At 40.8% G+C, this 26,446-nt stretch overlaps 1 protein-coding gene across 1 annotated transcript; it reads left to right on the forward strand.

Moving 5' to 3' along the window:
- The first annotated feature begins 7,213 nt into the window (after window positions 1–7,213).
- LOC101557346 (serpin B6-like) lies at window positions 7,214–9,742 on the forward strand. Its single transcript, XM_055121331.1, is given in 6 exon segments — window positions 7,214–7,658; window positions 7,710–7,871; window positions 7,967–8,149; window positions 8,152–8,176; window positions 8,178–8,401; window positions 9,621–9,742. Coding segments are annotated over 6 exon segments (1,074 nt in total). The 5' UTR covers window positions 7,214–7,300.
- Window positions 9,743–26,446: the final 16,704 nt, after the last annotated feature.

Below are 26,446 nucleotides of genomic sequence, written 5' to 3' on the forward strand. Positions count from 1 at the left end.
TAATGTTTATTACTTAGAATATTTTATACAAATAGCTTTCTTCTAGATTTGAATTTGAAAGTACTATGCAATTGGGACAGAAGTACCCAAACCCAATAAGTGATTATCTGTTCATGTGACTGATACCATTTTAGTATTGATGGTATATTATAGTATAGACTGATTCAACATATAGAAATATAATAAATTAATAGTTTGTTAGAGAGTAATAATTGATACATAAATAGTAAAAGTTAAATAATAAATTAGTAAATATAAAGTGGTAGATAACAAATAAAATAGTAAAAATATGATCAGATTAACTTGACACAATAAATTAAAGTAATGATTATTATTAGGAAGCTATAAAGTCTGAACTTCATCTGTAAAACCTATTAAAGGGGAGTGCTCCCAAACAGTGCTCAGGGAACTCAGGGGCATCCCTGCTAATTTCTGGCTAACAGAGTTGGTAGTTCATGCAAGGACGTGAGGATGGGATGCAGAGGATTACCTGGGTCACAATACTGGTCAGGGCACACCTGGTGGTGCTCAGTGGCCCTACAGGGCTATACTCAGTGATGCTTGGAGGGCCATGCGATACTGGGGATCAAGTCCAGGTGGTTTATACTACCATGTACTTTAACTGCTCTACTATCTTCTAGCCATTTGTGATCTTAATTACATAAAAATATCTGAAATAAATATGACAAACTACTATATTTGTTACATGTATGTGGTTTGTGGTTATAATTTCTACAAAAACTCTTTAACGTTTTTCTTATAGAATTTAATTAGCTCCTTTCTTTCCTCTAAGGACTTAGATTGGGTGGGGTATAAAATATGACAGTCTATAGATTAAACAATAATAATTTGAAATACACTTACTGGGCAGACCCAGGTTCGATTCCTCCGTCCTTCTTGGAGAGCCTGGCAAGCTACCTAAAGTATCCTGCCTACATGGCAGAGCCTGGCAGGCTACCTGTGGCATATTCAATATGCCTAAAACAGTAACAATGATGGGTCTCATTCCCCTGACCCTGAAAGAGTCTCCAATGCAGCGCCGTGGGGAAGGATGAGTAAAGAGAGGCTGCTAAAATCTCAGGGCTAGGACAAAGGGAGACATTACTGGTGCCCGCTGGAGTAAATTGATGAACAATGGGATAACAGTGATACAGTGATGCATAATATTCCATTTTTTCTAAATCAATTCAGCCATTGATAGTCATTTGGGTTGCTTTCATCTTGGCTAGTGTAAATATTTTTCAGAAAGCATGTGGGAGCATATATTTTTGCTTTCTTCAGATAAATACCTAGTCATAATATTGCTGGAAAGTATAGTTTAATTTTTAATTGTGGGAGGAAACTTCACATTGTTTTCCACAACAGTTTTATTTATTCATATCTTATAGGGTTCACTTCCAGCAATGCTTAGTGGTTTGGAGTCACTCCTGCTAGAGATTGATCCCTTTGGTTAATTGTGCTTGGTGTTTGGGTCTAGCACAGCTGTATTTGATGGGGTCTGCTCTCGCCATATTTAGTGATACTGGGGGTCACTGGTTACACTGGTAGTGCTGGGGGGCAGTGTTAGGGATGGAACTTAGGGCCTCACATATGCTATACACACACTCTACCTCTTAGCTCTCTTCCTAGACTCCAATCTTATTCTCAATAAATAAAAATTTTTGAAATTTTTGAAATAATAATCTTTTAAGTTAAAATCTGGAAACAATCTAAGTGTCCAAGAATAGATGACTGAATAAAAAATATGATACATATACACAATCATATGCACAATGGAACTCTACTGGACTATAAGAAAAGATGAAATCATGCACTTTGCTAACTACTTGGCTAGATCTAAAAAGTAACATGGAGAGACACACAGTGATCTAGCTCACATATGGATATAAAGAAACATACAGGGAATAACAAGTAACCAAAGGCGACAGAAACCTAGAACTGGCTTCTAGTAGGAAGCTTACCATAGTGGGATGGGGGATTGAGGGAAATAGATTGAGGGGAAGATGCTGGACAGTGGTGGATTTTTTTTGTTTTTTGTTTTTGGGCCCCACTCAGCGATACTCAGGGGTTACTCCTGGCTCCACACTCAGGAATCAGTCCTGGGGATGTTCGGGGGAACATGTGGGATTCTGGGAGTTCAAACCCTGGTTGGCCAAGTGGCAGGCAAGAGCCTTACTCACTGTACTATCACTCTGATCCCTTTCTTAAGTCTGGTATTTAATATTGGTAGTAAGACACAAGACAGAATGAAAAGAAATTATAAGATAATGAAGGATAAACAGAAAGTTAGACTTGAATTTGAAGTTAAAAAATCCAAAAAGAATTAGACAGTGTAGAACTCCTATTATAAAAAATTAAAATGTTTTGCTAATTCTAGAATAAAAGAACAAGATTAAAATGATCAGGGAAAGGATAAGGGTGGGAGGTGAGTTAAGGTGATAGTGGGGGAAAAAGACAACCTTTCCAGATGAACTTAAGTGATCATCAAGATGAAAAAGGCAGAAAAAGTTTCTCAAGGCAAGAAAGAGTTGAATGAAGAGAGGGCTTAAGATAGTCTGAAAGAGGCCAACTCCCAGACTTCTTTTTTGTCATTTGTATTAGAAGGTTAATGAAAAGGACCTTAAATACACAGGTTCTAGAATAAATCTACACAGAAACAGAAGTCAGACTGCTCTCAGAATTCTTGTACAGAAGTAAAAGTCTAAACACAAAGGAAGTCCATGGTTACTATTGAAGGTTGGGAGGAGGGAATATTGCAAACCTCAGAAATATGTAATTTGGTGGGAAAAATATGAAAAAACCCTCCATAACATGTCAAGCTTGAAACACCTTGAAATATTGAAGTTTTACTCCAGCTGATTAAAGAATAAAAGATTTGAGAGAAACTATGTCATAAAAGACTTACAAGTAACTTCTCTTTAGATTCTAAAATCATGAATGAACCTGTATTAGTTATTTTCAGGTATATTTATAACCCCAGAGAGAGGTTAAGGTTGTGAAATTTATTTTAGTTCTTATTGTTGGCATTTGTTGTTTTTATCAGCATTGGGAATTGTGATTTTGGCTAATATCCCGACTTTTGTCTAGTTTCTCTGCCCCTCATGCGTGTGGCGTCACGCTGTGCCACGGATCATTGTGGGGTTCCTGCATGCAAAACACGTGCTCCTAGCCCTTTGAGCTTCTTTCCTGGCTTTAAGTTAATATTCTCTACCTTATGGTTCAGATAGAATCTCCTGTTACTTAACACACAAGTCTTTTTTAGTTTAAAACAAAGACAGCAAAATGTAAATGACAGTGACATTGTGTTTGTAAATGACAGTGACATTGTGTTTGTAGAATTACTAAACCAGAAAGTATTTTTCCCTCTGTCCACTGAAACTGATTTTTAATTCAGCATTATAATAGCATCACATTGACAAAGAGCTTGAGTAATAATTTTATGCTTCTTAGCACTCATTTTGAATGACCTGAGTATATAGCTTTTTTGGTAATTATGAAAAATGAATAAACTACCGTTGGCAGATATAATCTGTGATTAAGACCCTCATTGTAACAGCTTCCAACTAAGACTTGTGAATGACTCTTCTTGGGTTAATTGTACTTAAAATCAGAATATGTAATATAATCTTAACTGTGTTAAATTATGCATAGAAAAAGAACTTTAAAGAAATAAAATAGAAAATGAGAATATCTCTGTGTTGTAAGATCCTGAGTGATTTTAATTTTCTTTATGTATTTGTATATTTAAACAATTTTATATAATAAAAATTATACTTTTATAGGCAGCAAAGTAGGTGATATTGCAAAAATCAATATTATGTATATCCTAGACATGAGGAAAGTAATGAAAGGGGTATATTATGGTGTTTAATGGATATGCTGCTATTTTTGGATCTTAGAACTACAGATGGTCTCTTCCCTCTCCTCCCTTCCCTCCTTCTTCCCTTCCTTCTCTTCCTCTCCTCTCCTCTTCTCTCCACTCCCCTTCTTTCCTCTCTCCCTTCTTTTTTAAATTTTTGCCTTTTGGGGTCACACCCAGCGATGCTCAGGGGTTACTTCTGGTTCTGCAGGGGGAAAATATGGGATGCTGGGGATCAAACCCGGGTCAGCCGCATGCAAGGAAAATACCCTACCTGCTGTATTATCACTCTGGCCCCTCCTCTCTCCCTTCTTCTCTGTCTTTCCTTCCCTCTCTTTTTGCCTTATCTTGCCTCCCAAGCAGTGCATAGGGACTTCAAGGCCACACTCAGAGATGCTGTCCAGGACTGAACCCTTAAAAATAATTGTGACATGTGCCTTGGTTATGTGTTTCTTTTCTGCTCGAGAAAATACTTTAGATTACAAATATGTCAAAATCTTGTTTGAGAGGCTGGAATGATAGCACAGTGGGCAGGGCACTTGCATTGCATGTAGTCTACCTGGGCTCAATCCTCCATACCCAGTATAGTCCCTCGAGCTTGCCAGGAGTTATCCCTGAGTGCAGAGCCAGGAGTACGCCTTGAGTACACTGAGTATGGCCCAAATATTGTTTTGGTCACAACAAAAATAAAACAAGAGAAAAAGTAAAGAAAAAAAGTTTTTTCATCATAGGAATGCTAATATGGTTGTATACAGAAGAGATATACTTCCCATTTTAATCCTTTAAAAGTAATATTTGCTTAAAATAAATCTGCTTGACAAATAACAGATGATCTCACTTCTCTGTGATATACAGAGAAACAAGATAAGGGAATCAAAAGTATCAAATAATGGTAAACCTTTGTCCCTAGATTACAGAACTGAGAATGCCAAGTTAAATGGATGTGTGGTGGGGGATGATAAAGTGAACTGGAAATAGCATAAGTATATTGTGGTGTAACTATGTATGTCAAACCCTATGTGTCAACATTATTGTAAGCATGTAGTCCAAACTATAATTTAAAAAATTGTCAAGAAAGCAAGGAGGAGATCTTGAGACATTAATGGAGAGCCACAGATGCTGGTGGTGTGTGTAAAGTTGAAATATATCGTTGAACCTGTATTCTTTTTGTTTGTTTGTTTGTTTTTTGGGTCACACCTAGCAATGCACAAGGGTTACTCCTGGCTCTGCACTCAGGAATTACTCCTGGCTGTGCTTGGGGGACCATATGGGGTGCTGGGAATTGAACTGGGGTCTGCCGTGTGCAAGGCAAATGCCCTGCCCACTGTACTATCATTCCAGCCCCTGTATTCTTAACTGTATTGTAAATCATGGTGCCTAAATAAAGATTGGGAAAAATACGCACTCTAATAAAGAAGAAAGAAAAGAAAAAACCCCTAAATGTAGCTTGTTTTCTTACAAATACATTGCCTTTAAAATTGATGCTGTTTATTCAAGCACTAAAATTCACCACAAGATCATGCTAAATTTTTATTTTTTTTGCTTTTTCTTTGGAGGGGAGTCACACCCGGTGGTGCACAGGAGTTACTCCTGGTTTTTGCACTCAGGAATTACTCCCGGTTGAAAGGGGACCATATGGGATGCTGGGAATCAAACCTGGGTTGGCCACGTGCAAGGCAAACATCCTACCCACTGTACAATCGCTCCAGCCCCATCAATGCTAAAATTTTAACAAACACAACTTTAAGTGAAGTAGTTGTAATAAATTAATACTTGTAGAAAAAATTATTATAATGAATAGAAGGCTTGGATTTTGGAGCTTAAATTGTACTTTTTTTTTTTTGCTTTTTGGGTCACACCCAGCGATGCTCAGGGGTTACTCCTGGCTTTGCACTCAGGAATTACTCCTGGCGGTGCTTGGGGGACCATATGGGATGCCGAGGATCGAACCCAGGTCGGCCGCGTGCAAGGCAAATGCCCTACCCGCTGTGCTATCGCTCCGGCCCCTTAAATTGTACTTTTTGAGAAGAAGGTGCTTTTGAATTGACTTCATATCCAACTTCTTACTTGACAGGCAAGGAAACTCAGGTGGGAATAAGTGACATGAGTAGCTTACAACAGTGCACTAGATTTGAGGGTTCCAGTGATCTTTTTTCTCTACCCATGTTCCTAGAGATGGTATGGAGACAGCTAACACATGGAGACTATTTACCCATTCATTATCAAATAAAATATGCCTTTTTTTTCAGTGCCAGAATTGAACCCAGGTCTTGTACATGCAAGACATGTGCCTTACAACTTATTTATATCTCTGGTCCAGGGGAAGGTTATTGAGTTTAAATTCATCTATCTTCTTAGAGGGATGGAGTGATAGCACAGCAGGTAGGGCATTTGCCTTACACACTGCCAACCCAGGTTTGATTCCTCCATCCCTCTCGGAGAGCCTGGCTAGCTACCGAGAGTATCTCACCCGCATGGCAGAGCCTGGCAAGCTACCCATGGTGTATTCGATATGCCAAAAACAGTAACAACAAGTCTCACAATGGAGACGTTTGGTGCCTGCTTGAGCAAATCATTGAGCAACAGGATGACAGTGATACAGTGATCTTAGAACTCTTTACACACGCAATGATTCTAGTGGCTCTTCCAATCTGTGGTGACTCCCAGAGGTCCTTGGGGGAACCTGCAGAACTGAGGCCCTGAAACTGGACTTCCCACATGCAAATCATGTGCTCGACCTGTGCAATTATTTCTCTGGCCCAGGATTTTGTTTCTGTTATTTTGAAAACTCATATATTTTCATGGTTATGAGACTCACAACCAGTGATGCGATGTGCCCTGCCCTAGTTTGTTTTTGCTGTTACAGTTATGTGAAGCATACTCAATTATTGTGGCATAGCCCTGCAATGCTGACTACTCAGTGACCATCTTGAAACAAAGCATGAAATTCCCATCGCGTTTTTCCTGCTCAGAGTTTCACTATAGAGTTCCAGTGCAGGAAAATCAATGAAGAGTTTACTGAAAATTAAATCATTACTTGAATTAAACTAGCAAAATACATTTCATTACCTATACAGTATTTTAGGACTGGCGCGATAGCACAGCAGATAGGGTGTTTATCTTGCATGCAGCCGACCCAGGTTCGATTCCTTCATCCCTCTCAGAGAGGCTGGCAAGCTACAGAAAGTATCCTGCCCACAGGGCAGAGTCTGGCAAGCTACCCATGATGTATTTGATACACCAAACACAGTAACAAACAGTCTCACAATGGAGATGTTACTGGTGCCCCCTTGAGCAAATTGATGAACAACAGTGCAACAGTGCTACAGTATTTTAATTATGTTTTTAATTACCCATACAGCGGAAGCCAACGGCACCTTTGCACTGGACCTTCTGAAGAAGCTGCAGGAGGACAACTCCAAGAACGTGTTCTTCTGGCCCATGAACATCCCCTCTGCTCTGGCCATGGTCTTCCTGGGGGCCAAGGGCAGCACCACCGAGCAGATGTCCCAGGCCCTGTGCTTCAGCCCGAGCAAAGGCGACATCCACCAATGCTTCCAGTCCATCCTCACAGATGTGAACAAGACCAGGACCCAGTACTTGCTGAGGACTGCCAACCGGCTCTTTGGCGCCAGCGGCTTGGAGATCCTCTCATCCTTCAAGGAGTCCTGCCTCAAATTCTACCGTGCCGAGATGGAGCAGCTCGACTTTGCCAGTGCCTCCGAGGAGTCCCAAGAGCACATTAACTCCTGGGTGGCCGAGAAGATTGAAGATAAAACTAAGAATCTGCTGCCTCCAGGTGTCAGATTCTGAGGCAACTTTTGAAATAAAATTAAATAAATGAAATAAGTGCCTCAGGTGTCACTCACAGCACTGATTCTGGTCAATGCCATTTACTTCAAAGGAAACTGGGAGAAGTTTCAGAAGGAGAACACCCAAGAAACGCCCTTCAAAGTCAGCAAGACCAAGCCCAAGCCCATGCAGATGATGTATCAGAAATCCTCCAATAGATAGGTGATTGATCATTGTGTGATTGTAACCCAAACATGAAAGCTTGTAACTATTTCATGATGATCCAATAACATAACAAAAAAAGAAATCCTCCAATGATCTACATTGGAGAAATCTTCACCCAAATCCTGGTACTTCCCTATGCGGGCAACATGATCATCATGCTTCTGGATGAGAACACCAACCTGAAGATGGTGGAGGAGGCACTCACGCTTGAAAAATTCGCCAAGTGGACGCAGTCTGACATGCTGGACACCGGTGAGGTAGAGGTGCTACTGCCCGCTTCAAGCTGGAGGAGAACTACGACCAAGGGGTTTCTGAGCGTGCTGGGCATACGGGACACCTTCGAGCTGGCCACAGTGGACTTCTCTGGCATGTTGTCCCGGCAGGGACTGTGCCTGTCCAAGGCGGTGCACAAGGCCTTCGTGGAGCTGAACGAGGAGGGCACCGAGACGGCGGCAGCCATGGCGGTGGAGGTCCTGCTCTGCCAGCTATCTCGATTTTTAGTAATTACTCTTCGTGTTCCTGCAGGTGACAGGGACAAATGAAGACATTACTGGCGCCTGCTGGAGCAATTGATGAACAATGGGGATGACAGTGACAGTGATAGTGTTTTTAGATAAAATCAAAGGAACATTTATTTCAAAAGTTGCCTTAGGCTTCACTGAACTCACTGTGCCCGTTCATTTCTAGATTCTGGAGTGTAGACAGTTAAAGGGACAAAAGGAACTTTAGGCATGGTAGTAGAGTGGGGTGCAGTGGGATGGGGTAGGGTGAGGCTCATGTTCCATTTGCAATGGAGAGAAATCCAGTGGCAACTTTCATTTCCTAAGTCACATACTAGTTCTATGGAAGCACTTGTAGCATTTGTTTTTTTGATATATGTTTGATATTGGACTTTGACTTTTTCTAAATATGGGGAAGCATAAATGGCTTATCATCTAGGCTTCCTTTTGATGTGATCAAATTTACCATTTCCACTAGATGGCATTAGAAACTTCCGAAGCACTGAACTAATTACTAGTCACCTTTGTTAGGCTATAAATTACACCTGCATATTTTAAGCGGTAATTGGCAATTGACTTTTCGATGTATTTTAACTCTTGTGCCAGAGACATGGTTAAGATATTAGTATTACGTTTGTCTACCTAAATAGTTCCTGAGATTATCATAGTGTCATTTCATATTTCATATTCCAAGCAAGAGTTTTGTAAGCTTCACACATCTTCTTCCTACTGTAAACCAGAACCAAGTAATATGACCTTCTATCCCAGTTAGGTAATCAGTTTAGAGCTGACATATTAGTTAGAAAAAGGAAACCAAAACTTTTATTTTTTCAGCATGTGAAGTTTTCTTTTGGTTTTCTTTTGAAGGGGATGTCATGTTTCAAACATGAAGGACACAGTCCTCTAACCCCTTGATCTGTATCAGCTTCTTCTGGAGGTTATTATGGGGGAAATTGTGTTGGTTTTAAAATTAGAAATAAATATTTACAATGTCTAGAATGTGCATATGTTCTAGTGTTTCTGAAAAGTCTTTGCTTCGTTAGTTGTTCTGTGTAGTAAAACCAAAAAACAGTAGGTGTGTGTGTGTGTGTGTGTGTGTGTGTATCTTTTTCTTTTTTCACTGTTGTGTTTCTCTGTGGCTGCCACTGCCATGGCTACTGCCTGCTTCCTAGCCTGGTTTTCATCATTTCTTCCTGTTGATTGGTGTCACCTCACATGCTTAGAATGTCTGCCTGTCTGTTCAGAGTGTGAACACATTCCTCAGAATGCTGATCTGCTCGTTTCACACCAGTGTCAAAATGACTTATTAAATTCAGCACCTCCTGATACTCAGTGGCTGATGTGTTGCTGTCCAAACAGTAAATGACAATAAGCATATGCAGCTGGTGGGCCTAGCAAACTCATTTAATTTGATAAAAATGTCACCGCAACATGCTTTAAATCGCTGTCCTTTTCATCATTGCTAATTGCTAGCTATAGACCTTTTTCCTATGCTTAATACAAGTGTTAGAAGACTGCTCCTTCCAGCCTGATTAAGAATTTAAAAAAATGTAGAATTCCTTTTCAGTGGCAGCATTATTTCATCAAGAGATGGATTTTGCTCTTAATTAGCCAACATGCCACTAGGGAAGCTTCGGAGTCATGGGTGTGAAACAGCCTCAAGCAGGAGATCAATCTAAAGGAAAAAAATGGTGGCTGGGGAATAATTGGCAGCTCCAGTGAACGTGGGCTGGTTATAACAGTGACAATATGTTCCAGTGCAATAGCACAAGCCTCTCTTCCCTCTTTCCAAGTTGGCACATTTCAGACTCAACAAAAGCCGACAATCTATCCCAACATTATTTGTCTATTGTTTTGTACCTCCCCTCCCCACCCTTTGCTGCTTCATTGAGGTTTTCTCATGTATTGGTTGACAATCTGGACATCTCCCTTGAATGGATTAGGTGATTAGGAAGAAAAATGAAATCCAAAAATAATAATCCGTCCCTAGTGTGGCGCTTTAAAAAAAAGATCTAGAATTGATCCAATATACTTCCATACTGGCACGCAGGCACTCATTTGCTAAATCTAAATGTTGATTAAAAACACACACAAATTGAATCCAAACTTTTTAAAAATGGTACTTAACAGACTGACTAGAAACTGATTCCATTAAAAAATTACATAACACAATTTAAAAATAAAACCATTTTCCCCCAGGGTGAATTGATACTAAAATAAATGGTTTAAATTTCTTCTTCTTTTTTTTTTAAAGTAAAATTTGTGTGTGGAATCCTATCCTAAGAGTGAGTGCATGATAGCCATGCAGACCTCCAGGTCTCTACCTTCTCAAACTTTCTCCCAGCAGGAGGCTGTGATTGAGATCTGACCAGTGCAAAATAGGCTGAACAAATAGGGGAAGTACGCCCTTTCTCCTGAAGAGTTTTGTCTGTGAAACTTGGTCAACCTCTCTTTACTATCCATTCTGCATTAGTTCTTATTTTATTTATAAAAACAGTAACATTAAGTCTCACAATGCAGACGTTACTGGTGCCCGCTCGAGCAAATTGATGAGCAACGGAATGACAGTGACAGTGATAGTGAACGTTGTTACTGAAAGAACATATCATGGTGTTTTTGGTGCAAAAATGACCCATCTCCCCATCAACTACCTATAGTCTTCCTGCATTTATTAGCCAAGTAAGAAAGTAAGAGTCCCTACAGGAGTAGCCTGCTTTGAAATAAAACTTTGTTTTGATCCCTTCTTTATGTCTGAAGTTAAGGAGCATCTTCAGATAACCTTAATCTGAAGTTAAGGTTACCTAAGCAACCAGATAACCAGGATAAATTGTTGCATTTGTCTCTTCTTTTTGTGTGCTGTTGCTGCCTATACCTCTGACGTGTACAAGTCTTTGCTGCAAGGCTCTTGGAGACAGAACAGTGCTAACGAGCAATTTGGCCTTTCCCAGACAACTAGTGGTCTACTAGGGCAGCATCCATGAAAGGGGACCAAGGGCTTTGTGTCTCAGTTCCCAGCAAAAGGTTTTGGTGCTGAGGTGTTTATGTTACATGCAACATAAACATGTAACAAGTTTATGGCCTGGTAGATGCCTCACTAGTTAACATAGAGAACCTATTCATGTTTCCAAACCATCACAGAATCTCCTAAGTTCCAATGGAAATTCCATTTACTTCTTAGTGCCTCCAAGGCCCATTTCCAAATGGATTTTGAGACAGTTTTTTCAATTTTACGTTCAAGGAAGGAAATTATATTTTTATCATCCTGAATGGTAGCTCTGAGCTCTGAGTTTTGATCCTATTATAACATCAAATCTCATTTATTGATTAGCAATGATTATTCTAGTGCTATAACTTTTAATGAAAGAAGATAAAGGACATTTGAAAAAACCAGCTACATAAAATATTTTTTCTCGTGCATAAGAAATGATGAATATGGTCTTTTATTAAATATTAAAACAGTAAGGTCCCATCCACGCTCTCTGTGCCACTTCACGCTTGCTCTCAGAGAGGGCCACCTATATGCGGGGGGCCTGAGCGTGGTGGTACTTTGCTGTGCCTCCATCTCTGTATGTAGCCTTGAGATGATCATCTAGTACTGTTTTTTGTTGATTTTTTAAAATCCCCAATGTTTATGGCATTACCCTATGCGTGCCATCCTAGAGCTTTCTCTCACCTTATTAAAAATTTAATTTAATTTAATTTTTATTGAGTCACAACCACATGGCAGAGCTTGGCAAACTGGCCATGGCGTATTAGATATGACAAAAACAGTAACAACAAGTCTGACAAATGAAGATGTTACTGGTGCCCGCTCGAGCAAATTGATAAGCAATGGGATAACAGTGATAACAGTGATTGAATCACAGTGAGATGCACATTTACAAAGTTGTTCATAATTGGGTTTCAGTCATATAATGTTCCAATACCTGTCCCTTTACCATCCCTCCTTCTCCCCATTTTGCCTGCCTCTATGCAGGCGCTCTCTCTCTCTCTCTCTCTCTCTCTCTCTCTCTCTCTCTCTCTCTCTCTCTCTCTCTCTCTCTCTCTCTCTCTCTCTCTCTCTCTCTCTCTCTCTCTCTCTCTCTCTCTCTCTCTCTCTCTCTCTCTCTCTCTCTCTCTCTCTCTATCCTTTAAGATATTATGTGTGGGGGCCGGAGCGATAGCACAGCGGGTAGGGCGTTTGCCTTGCACGCGGCCGACCCGGGTTCGATCCCCGGCATCCCATATGGTCCCCCAAGCACCGCCAGGAGTAATTCCTGAGTGCAGAGCCAGGAGTAACCCCTGAGCATCGCTGGGTGTGACCCAAAAAGCAAAAAAAAAAAAAAAAAAAAAAAAAAAAAAAAAGATATTATGTGTGGAGCGCCTCCACAGACCTGTGCTTAGTAAACAACACCTGTTTCTTGTTAATTGCACCATGCTTTGAAAACAACTCCTAATAAGGAAACAGGATGTCTTGTCACGCCCATGAGCTGTAACTAGCCTATCAGCTGCAGACACTTGGGCTTAAACAAGCAGCGAGAGGTATATAAGGGGGAAGCTGCCTAGCTAGTCGGTTCCTCCTCCTTTCTCCTCTTTTCTGTTTCCCCTCTTTCCCAATTCATGGAAAGCCTCTGAATAAATCGCTGCAAGAAGAATCTCCAGGTTGCGTGTTTCTTCGCTGGTCGAAGCTGCGCGCGACAATTATGGTCTGCAATACAGATACTGAAAGGTTATTCAGTATATCCCTTTACCTATTTTCAGCACTCAGTACTCAGAGTGATCAGAGAGCTAACCAGCTTGTTGTTCCTTTAGGGAATTTCATGGGCTTCCATGAAATGAAAGAAACTGAGTTTGCTTAGCACATTTTTTCATTTTATAGTTTATTTGATATGCCAAAAACAGTAACAACAAGTCTCAAAATGGAGACGTTACTGGTGCCTGCTCAAGCAAATTGATGAGTAATGGGATGACAGTGACAGTGACAAAACAGAGATCCAAAGAACTAAATTTACTTACTCAAGATCACCTAGTTGCTAAGTGCTGAGCACGAGTGAGGGTCAGGCAGTACTGATTTTCCAACATTTGTGGAGATGTATCATTGGGTTTTCTATCAGATGCTACTTTCTCTCTCTGATTTTTCTTTCACCTACTTGTCCCTTGATGTTGCATTGGGTTCCTGTTTCTATTCCTGAGTGTCCTAATTCATGGACTAGGTCTACAGTAACCTAGAAAGTTCTCCAGGAAGAACATACTTTTAAAAAAATTTTATTTTTAGGTTTTGTTTCTTGGGCCACACCCAAATGTGCTCAGGACTTACTCCTGGCTCTGTGCTCAAGGTTCTGAGCTCAATTCTGGCAGTGTCTTCAGGAACATATGCAGTTCCTGGATTTGAACTGGGGCTGATTATGTGCAAGATAAATTTTTTAACTTCTGTACTCTTTCTCTCTGACCTCTTCTACAGAGCTCCTAAAGACTTACCCTAGAAGCTTTTCTGTTTTCAATAAGAAAGTGTGTAGGAGGGATGCAAATATGATTGCATGAGAGAAACATTGCCCTCTAAAATATGAGTATGGCAGGCCTGGTGGCTCCTAGACAAATATTCCTGGTAGTGTGTGTCAACAGGAATTTCTGTTTTTAAAATGGTTGCCACATCACACTGGGAGGAATAGGCTCAGTACTCAGTTGCTTTATACACGGAAAAGCCCTTATGCTGTTCCAAAGACTTTCTTAGTATTTGGAACTCTGTGGCTAATTCTAAAGATCTGTTCTTGAAAAACAGTCAATTTAGTGTAACAAATTGAGAAGCCATGAGCAAATACTAATGGATGAACTAGCTTAGGAAAAAAACAAAACAAAACAAAGCAAAACCGTTGTTAAAGTCCTCTTTGTAAATTCTACTTTCCCATGGAATGAGCTAATTTTTGTATCTCAGTACCAAGATTTAGAACCTCACATGGAGTGTATTTGAACATAAAATTTTAAAGCTATTGTTACCCTGGCTACGAGCTACAGATCCCCCCACTGGCCACCTGGTTAGTTTTCTGAGAGTTTGTACGGGAAAGGTTTACAATGGCTGGCTCCTAGTTTGATGTCATATCGATAAATTATGGTGCTTTAAACAGATGTGATCTCACAGTGTGGAATCCTTCAGGGTAAAGCTCGTGAAAAGGTTTCTTTCCCCCCTTGGTTTCATTGTAGTTTTGTTGTTTGGAGGTTTTATGTTGTTCATTTAGTTTCCTGGCTATTGGGGTTTTATAGTCGTATTTCCTTTGTTTAATATAATTTCCTTTTTTTCTTTTAGCTATTTTTGTTAGGGTGCCCAGAGGCTTCAGTTATGAGTGGCTGTAAAGTAAAATATATTATGATTATTACAATGATAAAGTATAAGCTTTTAAGAGTCTGCTTATATTGACCCATATATTCTCTTTCTCTCTCTCTCCAAGATGCACACAGAGGTGCATTGTAGATGCAGTAGGCAGCGGCTGCCAGTTTAAAAAGCAGAAGTTGAGAAGCGCCAAGTCTGATGTATAGCTTGGGAGTGTCAAGCTGGAGAGGTTCCCAGCAGATGCAAGACTGGAAATCTGGTGGTTAGTTGCATCTTCTCTCCTGTGTCAAGTGGCCGGAGATGTCAGCACCTAAGCTTGTTGTTTACTTCCAACTTTTCTAAGCTTGCTAACTCCCTGGAGTCTCAGTTTTATCATCTGTGGATTGGGAGAGGATATGCTTTTCAAACTGAGAAGGCTGTGAGGACTGAATAAGATGATGTGTGTAGCAGCAAGACTTCTGACAATAGTAGATGCTCAGTAAATGTGAGCTGATGTGAGTTACGACCTCCTCTTCCTCTGTTTCATCATAGTACCTGGGCTGTGCTGAGACATGAAAGTGTTCTCCAGGCACTAAAGTCGGGTCTGTATTTGCCCCCTTGATATATGGGTGTCCTGTGCTACCTGCTCCCTTCCGGTCACTATCCCAAGCTCCCAGCTGACATACCCTTTCTTTTGCTAGCTGTCATGCTTTGGAAGGGGCTGAAGATCTCTTGAGTGTGAGAAGAGAATGATATGTGGACACCATTCCTCCAAATAGCATTAACAATATTACAGGTTTTGCTTTTATTTTATTTGGCAATAGAAAGGCATTGATAATAAAAGAAAATTCTCTAGTATGGAATGTAAGTGCTAGATAGGGTACATTTTTTATGAAGGGAAAGGAAACTTTTCGTTCTGAAACCCTTAGAATCATACCTCCAAGTTCACTGCTGATTTTCTCAATTCAAAATTGTCTCTTCCTGTGTCGGGCCGAATAGTGTTCGCATATTGTAGAATGTGAAAATTTGACTATTATAAATTCCTAAATTATCATACGGTAGCCTTTGTAAGAAGGATGAATTGAGATACAAAGATGAAGACATACAGGGACATCTACAGGCCACTGCAAAGGCCAGGCAGACTAGAATAAAGTGTCCACGGTCAAGGAACTATAAGGATTACTGGGAGATGGAAGAGTCAACAAAGAAATCTTCACTAGAGCTTCTAGAAGGAGCGTAACTCTGTCCACACCTCGACTTCAGATTCCTGGGCTTCAGAACTTTAAGAGAATAACATTCTTTTGTTTTCAGCCACCAGACTGGGGACTTTGTTATAGCAGCCCTAAGAAGCTGTGCACTGACTGAGCCAGTGAGTCGAGTAATCAGGAGGAGTGGTGAGACTTGGAGGCAAGCTAGTGATATTGCAAACTTTGTGGTGGGCACCATGAGGCCTGCGTTCCTGAGGAGTAGAAAGTGAGGGGTAGGTGTGTGAAGGACAGTCTTAACACGTGTGGCTATACTCAGGCTTCACTTTTCAAAAGGAATGCAGCTGCCTAAAATATTTCATGAATATTTCACGTGTGCTTTTTTTTTTAAAATCATGTGTGTATTCTTTAGTTCTCTAGGAGGAAGTGTAGTTTAAGGTGATTGTTGATATCTTAACATGCCATATTTTTACAAAGCCAAAAGTCCTCTCCCTTTTCCAATCTGGACATTTTATTTGCAGCTTTCATTCTTTATACTTGTGAAAGAATGGACTTTCTGAAAACCAAGTGGACCCCAAGAAGATTTGGGTGAGAGAAGAGAGGACAACTTTCTCATGTTTTGTAAGGGGGTATAAATCATATCACTCTGTTCATTTAAAATTGAAGAATGATCTCTTTAGACACTTGATATTTTATTTCTGAATGTTAAGGAATAGAATTTAGCAAGAATAGAATTGAAGCTATTGTGTGTCAAAATAGAAGAATCCTTTACTCAATCATTTGAAATATCAGAGAAAAATAGTATTGTAGAAACTGTCCATTCAGCAAACATCTCTCTAGTGCCTGCATCATTTATTGGGCACCCGGGAAGAAAGATACCAATAATTTTCATGCTTCCATAAATGATGTTGGGGAGGAGAAGTTCAGGTTTATAAATCTGCACTAATAGCAATAGCTAGTATTTCTGGATCACCCCTTTCCCCCCAAATGTCAGAGTCCACCTGAAATGCTTTCCTAGCCGGGCAGCACCATTTATTCCCTATAACTTCATAAAGCAGGTTCTGTAACTGGTTTCATTTTGCAGGTGTGGAAATGGACTTGGAGAAACTGAGTAACTTGCCTAATATCATTCAACATGAAAGTGGTGCAGTTAGGGGCCCTGAAGGTTCCACTTGTTATTACAAAGAGTTGAGGTGTAGCTATTGCCTGGTCTCAAGAGGTAAATTTCCTGGGTTCAAATATACTTATGCATAGCGAATTACATCCTTAAACAAATTCCCTTACTCCTTGGCTGTTGAGTATTGAGGCTCATGGGAGTAGCTGCCTTGAAGTTCTTCGGGTTGTTGTATACATGAAATGACCTGCTACCGATCAAATGTTTAACATGGCACCCAATATGACAAGGGCAGTCAGGAACTATCAACCTTTGTAACCATGCACTGCTGGTGGTGACTTTGAGGTGCGAGTAGAGGCATTGCAGCAGAGGAGCTCCCAGATTAGGGTCTCTCTCCTCTGGTACAATGCTTTGATCTAGTCTGGACACAGATCTTTCTCTTTAGAGGTCAAAAGGGAGATGAGTGTGAGTAAAGCATTGGGACAGTGGGTATAAGGAGGGGGAGGAATAATCAGTGATTTGAACTTCTTAGAGTCCCATTTGGGGGAGGATCCACTCCTGACAGTGCTTGAGGAACCATAGGATACCAAGAATTGATTCCAGCACTCCCGCAGGCAAATCAGGTACTCTAGTCTTTTGAGTTATCTCCCCAGGAAACACGATCTGTCCAAAGTCCCACTGAAAAAATGATAGAGAATTGAGTCTGCCTTTGTATATCTCATCATAGGATTAGATCGATGGTCACAGAATTTCTGGCTAGATGAAGTGTGTACTAGAAAAATGCTTCCAGGAAAAGTATCTCCAGTCTGATTACGTGAGTGAGTAAAAGGATTCTTTTTGTTTTCTGTTTTTGAGTCATACCTAGCAGTGCTCAGGACTTACTCCATGCTCTGCACTCAGGGATCCTCTTGGCGGAGTTCAGAGAACTATATGTGGTGCTGGGAATTGACTCTGGGCTGATTGTGTGTAAGGCAAGCATCTCACCCATTTTACTATTGCTCCAGCTCCCGTAAAAGGATTCTTTAAAAGGTAGGTACTATTCCAAAAATGACAGGATAATAGCCTAAAGCAGTTGGAAATACTTCAGCTCAAATCATTTGAACATATGGATCCAAGTATAAATGCTGGATTCTGAGAAAACTCAAATTTACATGATAGATCTTTTTTCTGGGGGACTAGGAATGGCTTAGAGCTTCTGATACTTGTGGCATTTTGAAGTGCAGAGGCATGAACTTTGGTGCTTGACTAACTGATGAAACCTTCAGGCTTCAGCTCAAAGAAAACTTTCTCTTAGAAACCCTCTTGACCTCCCAGAGTCCCCTTGTCTGTGCTCTTCTAATACATTCTGTCCACATTCACTGTACTTTGCTGTGATGATTGCTTGAGGAGTTTGAACTCTTTCTCTCTCCTCATCATTTTTCTAATAACATGGAAGCAGGTACCAAGATGTAGTTGAACCAAAAGGGTTATTACTAAGTGAACAAAAAGAAAGCAGGGATCACAGACTGTCAGAAAGAGGCTTATCTACAGCCAATTGGGTTGACACCTTCGCCCCCATCCAGCAGGGCTCAGTTGAAGAAAAAAAGAAAAACACACAAATACGGAGTCAAACAAACAAACACACACAAACTGTCCAAGCTTTAGAGTCACCTGGGTAGCCACCAGTGGTCTTACAGACTGGCTATTTATTGAATACAATGGTACTGCCCCACCATTCCCCTGGGCTCCCAACACATGAGCCATGGTTCACAAAGGCATTAAGGAATGTTAGTAGACACATCAACATTCAATAGGTACTTTAAGATAAGAGCCTGGGGTGTTTGACATGACTATTGAAAGACACCCGTAAAATATCAGTAGAGTCTTCCTATTCCATTTTCGCCCATGCTGTTCCTATATCTGAAAGACCCTAAATAGTCATATTCTGTTTGCCTGATGCACGTTTGCAGATATTTGTTAACTATTCTATTCTTTAATGCTATATTATTCTTTCCTAGGTGGATATTTGCAAACCTTTTGAATCCTAATTCCTAAACTATCATACCTAGGAGCACATACCAATGTTGGGCCTTTTTGTTAGTGGAAAGGAGTGAATTCCACATAGGCTCTCATCTCATAATCTAGTGTCAAATACTTTTGGCTTTACATATTTGAATTAACCGTGTTAGTTATATGTCTATGTATATGAGTACATATATTTACAGTAGTGATCAGGGGCTACTCCAAGCTCTGTGTTTAGGGGTCCCTCCTCTACGTAAATGCATGTGCTCACCCACGCATATTTGAATTTAAAGCACAATGTACTGCCAATATGGGCCCCTTAAATAATTTTGTTCCACCTATAATAGTTTCTATCCAGATCTGGAAGAACAATAAACCTCAGGTAGTGGAAGCATCTTGGGTTCTTGGAAGTCAAACAAATGGAGCTGGCCTGGGTTCAAGAGAGAAAAGGATTCTATCCATATTCCTAACCCTCCAATAAAAGAAGAAGGGGAACAATGAAACTTAAATAAGATCCATAGCCAGAAATGAAGTAATACATTGGGGAGAGTTTCTATTTTTTTCAAGGCCCCTTGTGTCACCCATTATCCCCTTAATGTACTTCTCCAATATGTGGGCGATTGGGGAATTTTACACAAACACTTCCAGATCAGCTGTATTGTCTGGAGACAGCTCTGCCATCTGTGCCTGAGATTTGGAAATGATGTTTCTCAATATCTTCTCAGGCAGATTTTGGTGATTTTAATCTTGACCAAAGAAGTTGAGGGGAGAAAATTACCTTGTTTTTATTTATTTAGACACGTGATTCCAAATAAATAGTGAGATAGATTATAAAGTTCTAGATTTTATCTGAAATATCTCTTTAGCATCCAGTATCCTTGCTGTAGATCTGCAGAGGACAACCTTTCCTTACCCTAAGCCAAAGCACACTCAAAAACCAAGCTAATATATGTTTTCATATATCTGTGGGACTTACAGTACTCAATCCATCATGTACAAATGCACTCAAAATCTCAGATTATAATCCACTATAAATTATACATATTCAGTATATCTTTGTGAAGGTTTACTTCTCTTTATACAAGACCTCCCCCTCTACTCATTATCACTACCCATTTTTCTTTTTTTTTTGAATTGAATCACCGTGAGATACAAAGTTACAAAGCTCTTCATGGTTGGGTTTCAGTCATACAATGTTCCATCACTCATCCTTCCACCAGTGCACATTTACTACCACCAATGTCCCCAGTATACCTCGTGGCTCCCCTGCCCCGCCCCCAAGACTGCTTCTATGGCAGGCACTAGGCACTTTTATTCTTTTTCTCCTCTCTCTCTTTCTCTCTCTCTCTCTCTCTCTCTCTCTCTCTCTCTCTCTCTCTCCCCCCCCCTACTTTTGGGCATTATGGTTTGCAATATAGGTATTGAGAGATTACCATGTTTGGTTCTTACCTACTTTTATCACACAGTTATTATCCAGAGTGATCATTTCCAACTATCATTGTCATAGTGGTCCCTTTCCTATTCCAACTGCCTTCTCCTCCAGCACTTGAGGCAGACTTCCTATCACGGATCCATTCTCCTGGCCCTTGTTCCTATTGTCCTTGACTACCTGATTCTTGATAGAGATATCAGAAAAACAACAAGGGCTGGAACCAGAGAATATTGGGTAGGGCACTTGCCTTGCATTTGGCCAACCTGGGTTCAATGCCTGATATCCTATAAGGTCCCTGAGCCCCTCCAGGAGTTATCCCTGAGTCCAGAGCTAGGAGTAGGCCATGAGCACCTCTGGGTGTGGCACCAAATCTCCAAATTAAAAATAAAACCTGAATATATTGGAGTGTTGGAACCCCCAGATGTTGTCACTATGAGAGGGAATTGTTGGGGGGAGGAGCTGGACCCCACACATGGAACTTAGTCTAGCTGACTGGCTAATGGTATAAATGTTGCTTTCTGGAGTTTGTGGAAAAGTAGAATACTATATCACCAATAATATGGATTTGGAAACAGAGGGTTAGGTTCAGATTCCAAACTTATGACTCAGTAATTAAAGGGCAGCATATATCACTTCCTGAGCATCTTTTGGGAAACTCTCCCATCTTTTTTACTAGACTCTAATATTCCTTCTGGTTTTAATAAAATATAAACAACAGTGATTATATATAATTATATTCACTCCAAAGGCCTAATATTATGTGTACTGCCTTGAGTTTGTCTTTTTCTTTTTGATATCAGGACATAACAATATACTTATTTTTGTAATCAATAACCTTTTAAACAAATATTCAAACATTGTTTATTAAAAAACCATTTAATTATTAAAAATATTTTGCACTTAGAAATAAATCTATGATGAACCACATGAAATGCAAGTCCTATGTTTGCTGGTGTGCCTGTTGGAAATGTCTTCCAGAGCAATGGATAGATGTATCTGGTAATTTTAGTAGTGCTTGAACCATGAGGATGGTTAAATAACCATGATTTATTTAAGAATTCTATTAACCCAATGGTAGTTGGAATGATGCCGTGTTCTCATATTAAGCCATATTTTAAGATAGAGTTTTATAAAACCCATTAGCTTCTTTACCTTCAAGTATATAAAACAGAAGTAGAGAGCATGGATACTGGAATCAAAGTTGTTTTGTGTGCAAATCTTAGTTTTATAATTACCAGTCACCTACAAGACCATAAGGACAACTGAATAGAAAAGAGGGGCTAAAGTGGAAAGAGAACAAAAACTGTGAAAGCAATAGAGAGAGCAAGCTTCAAAGGCAGGAAGGTGAAAGGGTCTGATTTTATTTCAGGTTGAGTTAGGGTGCAAAAATAGTCTATACACATTTAGTAATTTTTTTTTAGGAAAACTCATGCATACGTATGAGGGGGTTAGGCATGCGCATAGGTACATACATGGCATGTACTGCAAGTGGCAGAAAAATGCCATCAGGGTCTCTTATTTAGTATGGTAATAAGAAGACATGTAACTGTAGGTCGAGGGGGGCTCCACAGCATAGTATCCTCTGACCATTACTATGCAGCTGGGGGTCTGGGGTCTGAGTCTGTAGAAATGCCTCATAAGGCTCTGTCTGGCCCCATTACAGTCAAAAGAATGCAAGTAGGTGGCTTCTTCCAGGGGGGATTTTCACATCCTCCAAACTACAATCCTCAGGCCAGAGCCCTATGATTGAGCATAAAACTGAGAAGAGCTTTGATTATTCAATGACACAGGACAAAGCATATAAGATCAGTTGATTCCACTCTCTAAACTTCGGTTTCTACCATGTGTAAAATGTTCACCTCCTCAGGTCGTTGTGAGGATGAACTGAGATAATAGGTGAAAAGTGTTTATCACAGAACAACACTCAGTAATAGTAACTGCTGATTGGAATTCGACAGAAAGCTTCAAGTTTGTTATTTTTTTTGTCTCCAGGGCCTGGAATATAGTTAGTCTTAAAAAGTAGGTGCTCAATAAACATTGATTGATTGAATAATGTTAGAGACACTCTGAAGATACTATTATTTATTTGGTTCTTTGTCTTCTGTATGAGGATGAATCTTCTGAGACGTTATAGAGTTAACTACTTTTAGGCAAGCAATCTGATTTTTCTTGTTTTTTTTTTTTTTCTTTTTGGGTCACACCTGGCGGTGCACAGGGGTTACCTCCTGGCTCTGCACTCAGGAATTAAGACTCTTGGCGGTGCTCGGGGGACCATATGGGATGCTGGGAATCGAACTCGGGTTGGCCCTGCATGCAAGGCAAGTGCCCTACTCACTGTGCTATCACTCCAGCCCCTACCTATTTCTTTAGGGCAGTGTTTTTGCTCCTAAGGACTGGCACCTGTTTTGAATACAGGCCAGCGTCTAGCAGGTATAACTCAGGTGGTAGACCAGTCGCTTTCAACCTTTCTGCACTTGTGGACTGGGACTGGTCCACAAAATATTTGTTGAACACCATTGCTTTAGGACAACTGTCTTATAAAATAGTTATATAGTGGAATCACTTGGGGCACTTGAAAAGCAATTCCACTTTGTATCTCTGAATTAGACTCACTGAGGGCGGTAATTAGGCATGAGAACATTTTAAAGCTCCTCAGGAGATGCTTACACAGAGTCAAGATTGAAAACTTGGTATTCTAAACTCACCTATAACTTTGTCTCATTTTTTATCCTCATTTCTATTTTATGGTAATAAATATGATTTCTCTTTTCCTCTCAGTCATCCCTTCACATTTTCCAACTTGAGTAATAGATGGTTTCTATGAGTCATTAACAACACAATGCCTTAGCATTAAGGGGATTGATGGGATAAGGAAGAAAATCAGGTGTCTCTTTAAAAAAATGTCATTTATTCATCTCTACATGCATCATTCATTTACATTCAACAAATATTTATAAAGTGCTTTGGGTTCATGCTTGACAGCTGGGGGTTGCAGGGGTGGGTTTTGGAGTAGGGGGATGGAAATCATCTCTACATTTGGTGAAAATAATGTCTGAGAGGGATTCCGCCTAGCGAGTATGTTGTTTAGCCATATAATAATTTCAAGTTCTTCCATCGGAGCTGTGATTCTGTTTTTTACATTTGCCCTCCAGGGAGTATCTTGGCATTTTCCCAGAGAAACAATCTAACATAACTGCAGCAAGGGTGTGGTAAAGAATCTAGAAACATGTCAGTCACTGGAAGGCTTCTTGGCTCCAAGAAAGCCAAGTATTTGTACAATGAAGCATGGAGTGGATTTTGGCTTATGTCTTTCATCACTTGGCCTAGTACTCTGTCAGATGAAAAGCGAGCAGCTGAGAGCATTAGTGGAAGCAATCATCAGCCTAAGCTCCCCGTGAGAGCCCCAGATTCAGACGAGGGTTGGCAGTCTCGGTGTGAGGCTGAGTGCAGCAGCAGGAGTCTCATCAACTTTGACCCACTGGGATGCTGAGCCCCTTTCCCTGTGGCCCCAACAACCTTGCCTCCTGGTGCACTGCCCCTCAGGAGAGGCGTCCAGCTATGGTCCTGGTCAGTGGTGAGTCAAGGGGAGACAAACAAAACAAAGTTGCCTGCAGGATCTTAGAGACAGAATTACCTGAAACTCATGGACACCTGACTTGTGGAGAAGGGTCCTTCCTAGAACTGAGACGAGAAGAAGCAGCCCCATGTGTGGACTCCTAACTCCCCTGGGGGCTTGATGTCACTTAAGTCATTTTGCCTAGAAATGACTTTTGTTCTATAACTGGATTCCTGCAACATTTTGAAACTGTTGCTGGATTAAATGGCCGTGGACCTTTAGGAATTCCTGTCTAAATGTGGAATTCTTGGACAAGAATCATGTGATTTTGTGGAACTGGCTTGCTTGAGTGGCAGGCAGTAAGGTGGGAGAAGCAAGTCGGCAGAAATGGAGGCCTCCTGTGAGCGGAGTCAGAGTCTCACCTTCACTGCGGGGCGTCATTGCCAAGGTGGGAAAATCTGAGATGCTCCCCAGTGAGTGTAAATATGTGGGAGAAAATTGAATAGCATCCCCGCCCTCAGGTCCCTCCAGGAAGCAGGCTTCCTCCTTCCTTCTCCATTTTGTTCTCATTTTCAGTTCTCCCTGTGTCCTGCTAAAGCCTTTATGGGGTTCAAAATGAAATTTGAGCTGCAAAAAAGGAGGGGGCAGAGATGGCCAAAGATGACATGGAAAAAGGTGGCAATTGGTGACCGTATCGGGTCTCCCAGCTAGAGTCAGAATCCCTGAGAGGAAAAGAAGCAAAGTCACAGCCATTTCCGGTGCCTTTGGGTCTGTGACAAGTTGAGCTGCAGTGTCTATCACAGAGATGCCACTCCAACCTCTGGAATGGCCCAGCCTTTCTCTCTTGAACTCCTCCACTCCTCTTTTTCGGAGGGGCCCTGCTGTCTCCGCCTCTCTCCCAACACATACCTTCCCTGATTCTGGGAAGATTTATATCTTCCCAGAGGAGCAGATTTTAAAGCCCGAAAAGGTTTTAGTGGTTTGCGAAAGCACCGATAAGCACCTGGAAGCCTGGCCCGCTGGGACGAGACTGTGTGGCTTCAAGTCATTGGCCAATGGGGTAGCTCAGGGTAGGGGTGGGCGAGAGCTCTCCTGGGTCGCTAAGACAATTAAATAACCTGGGAGGAGCGAGGACCAAGGTGCTTGCTCAGGGGTTTCTCCCCAAGGGGCAATCTCTGTGAGCTGCAGCCTTGATTTGAGGTGACTTTTTCCGACTCAAGGGAGATTGCCTGGCCCACCAGCTCTGGGCTCTGCCAAAAAGCCTTCTGAGTACGTACTTGCTTTTAGTGCTGAGGTAAGTGATTACTGCTAGATATTTGAACTTGGACTGGTGTCTCTCCAGGCATGGGGTTCTTTTGGTGCACTTTACTGGGTGTAATGACTTTTTGTAGCTCTGTGGGTTGCCTCAGAGTGGAGTGGGAAATGCTCAGAGCTGGGAGGTGTGAGCCATGGGTCCAGTTTGGTTATTGCTAGTGTGTGATTTGGGACAACTCAGCATTTTAGGGTTTCAGCCCTTTTCACCTCAATGTGTGTGTGTGTGTGTGTGTGTGTAATCAAGTGTGTTATTAATTGGGTGTCATTCTCTCCCTGTGGTTTGTGTAGACAGAAAGTGGAGTTGTGCTAAAAAGAAACCATGTGAAGCCAAAACACACATACACAAACCCCCTCGGCATCTCTCAGTTGAGTTTCACTTGTCAGAAAGTGCTGCTAAAGGACAGCTTGATTTGTCTTTGTGCAGCTTGTCTGCAAATGGCACTTGAACTAAAATATTCCCTTTCATCTCTGTGACAGAAATATGATTCAGTAATTCTTTGTGAGAATGAAGATGATACGCTGCCGTAGTTACAGTGAGTTAGGTTTAAGTGGCAAATGCCTACTGATAAAGACTTAATTAAAGACACAATAGCAGTGGGAGGTCATTATAGTAATTACAGTCCTGGCTTTATTGTTGGGGTCTAGTACTGAATTGTAGCAGCACATTAGCACTATATAGTATCTCGGTTTGATGAGGCAGTGATCCAATTCAGTGTACTTAGACTTTCATTTATGGTGGGATTGGTGCCTTTCTTCAAACACCCTGGTGCCACTTTATTTTAGTGTAGACATTGTACTGCATTTAAAGTGGAAGGCAAAATAAATCGGTAATTTCATATGGGGCCTTCTGTTTCATCTTTTTCTGGTCATAAATTAGAATGGTACTGATGCAGGTGAAAGACTGAGAAGGTGCCTAGAACTTCTTTATGGTAGAATATTCATAGGCCTCACTTTGGGGGAATTCAGAGACCTTGCAGGGCCAAAACTGTGGCCTCTGACCTCTTTTTTGTCAGGGATAGAACAATGGATTATGCAGCATGAAGGTATGGAGTAGCTTGAGTTCCAGGGTAGTTGTGAGATGTTTTTAATTTCTTAACTACAAATTAAGAAAGACTTCTATTTCTGAACAAGGAAATTGAGTTCTTAAAATTTTTTTAATTGAATT

This window comes from Sorex araneus, chromosome X, assembly GCF_027595985.1.
Source record: "Sorex araneus isolate mSorAra2 chromosome X, mSorAra2.pri, whole genome shotgun sequence".
NCBI lineage: Eukaryota > Metazoa > Chordata > Mammalia > Eulipotyphla > Soricidae > Sorex > Sorex araneus.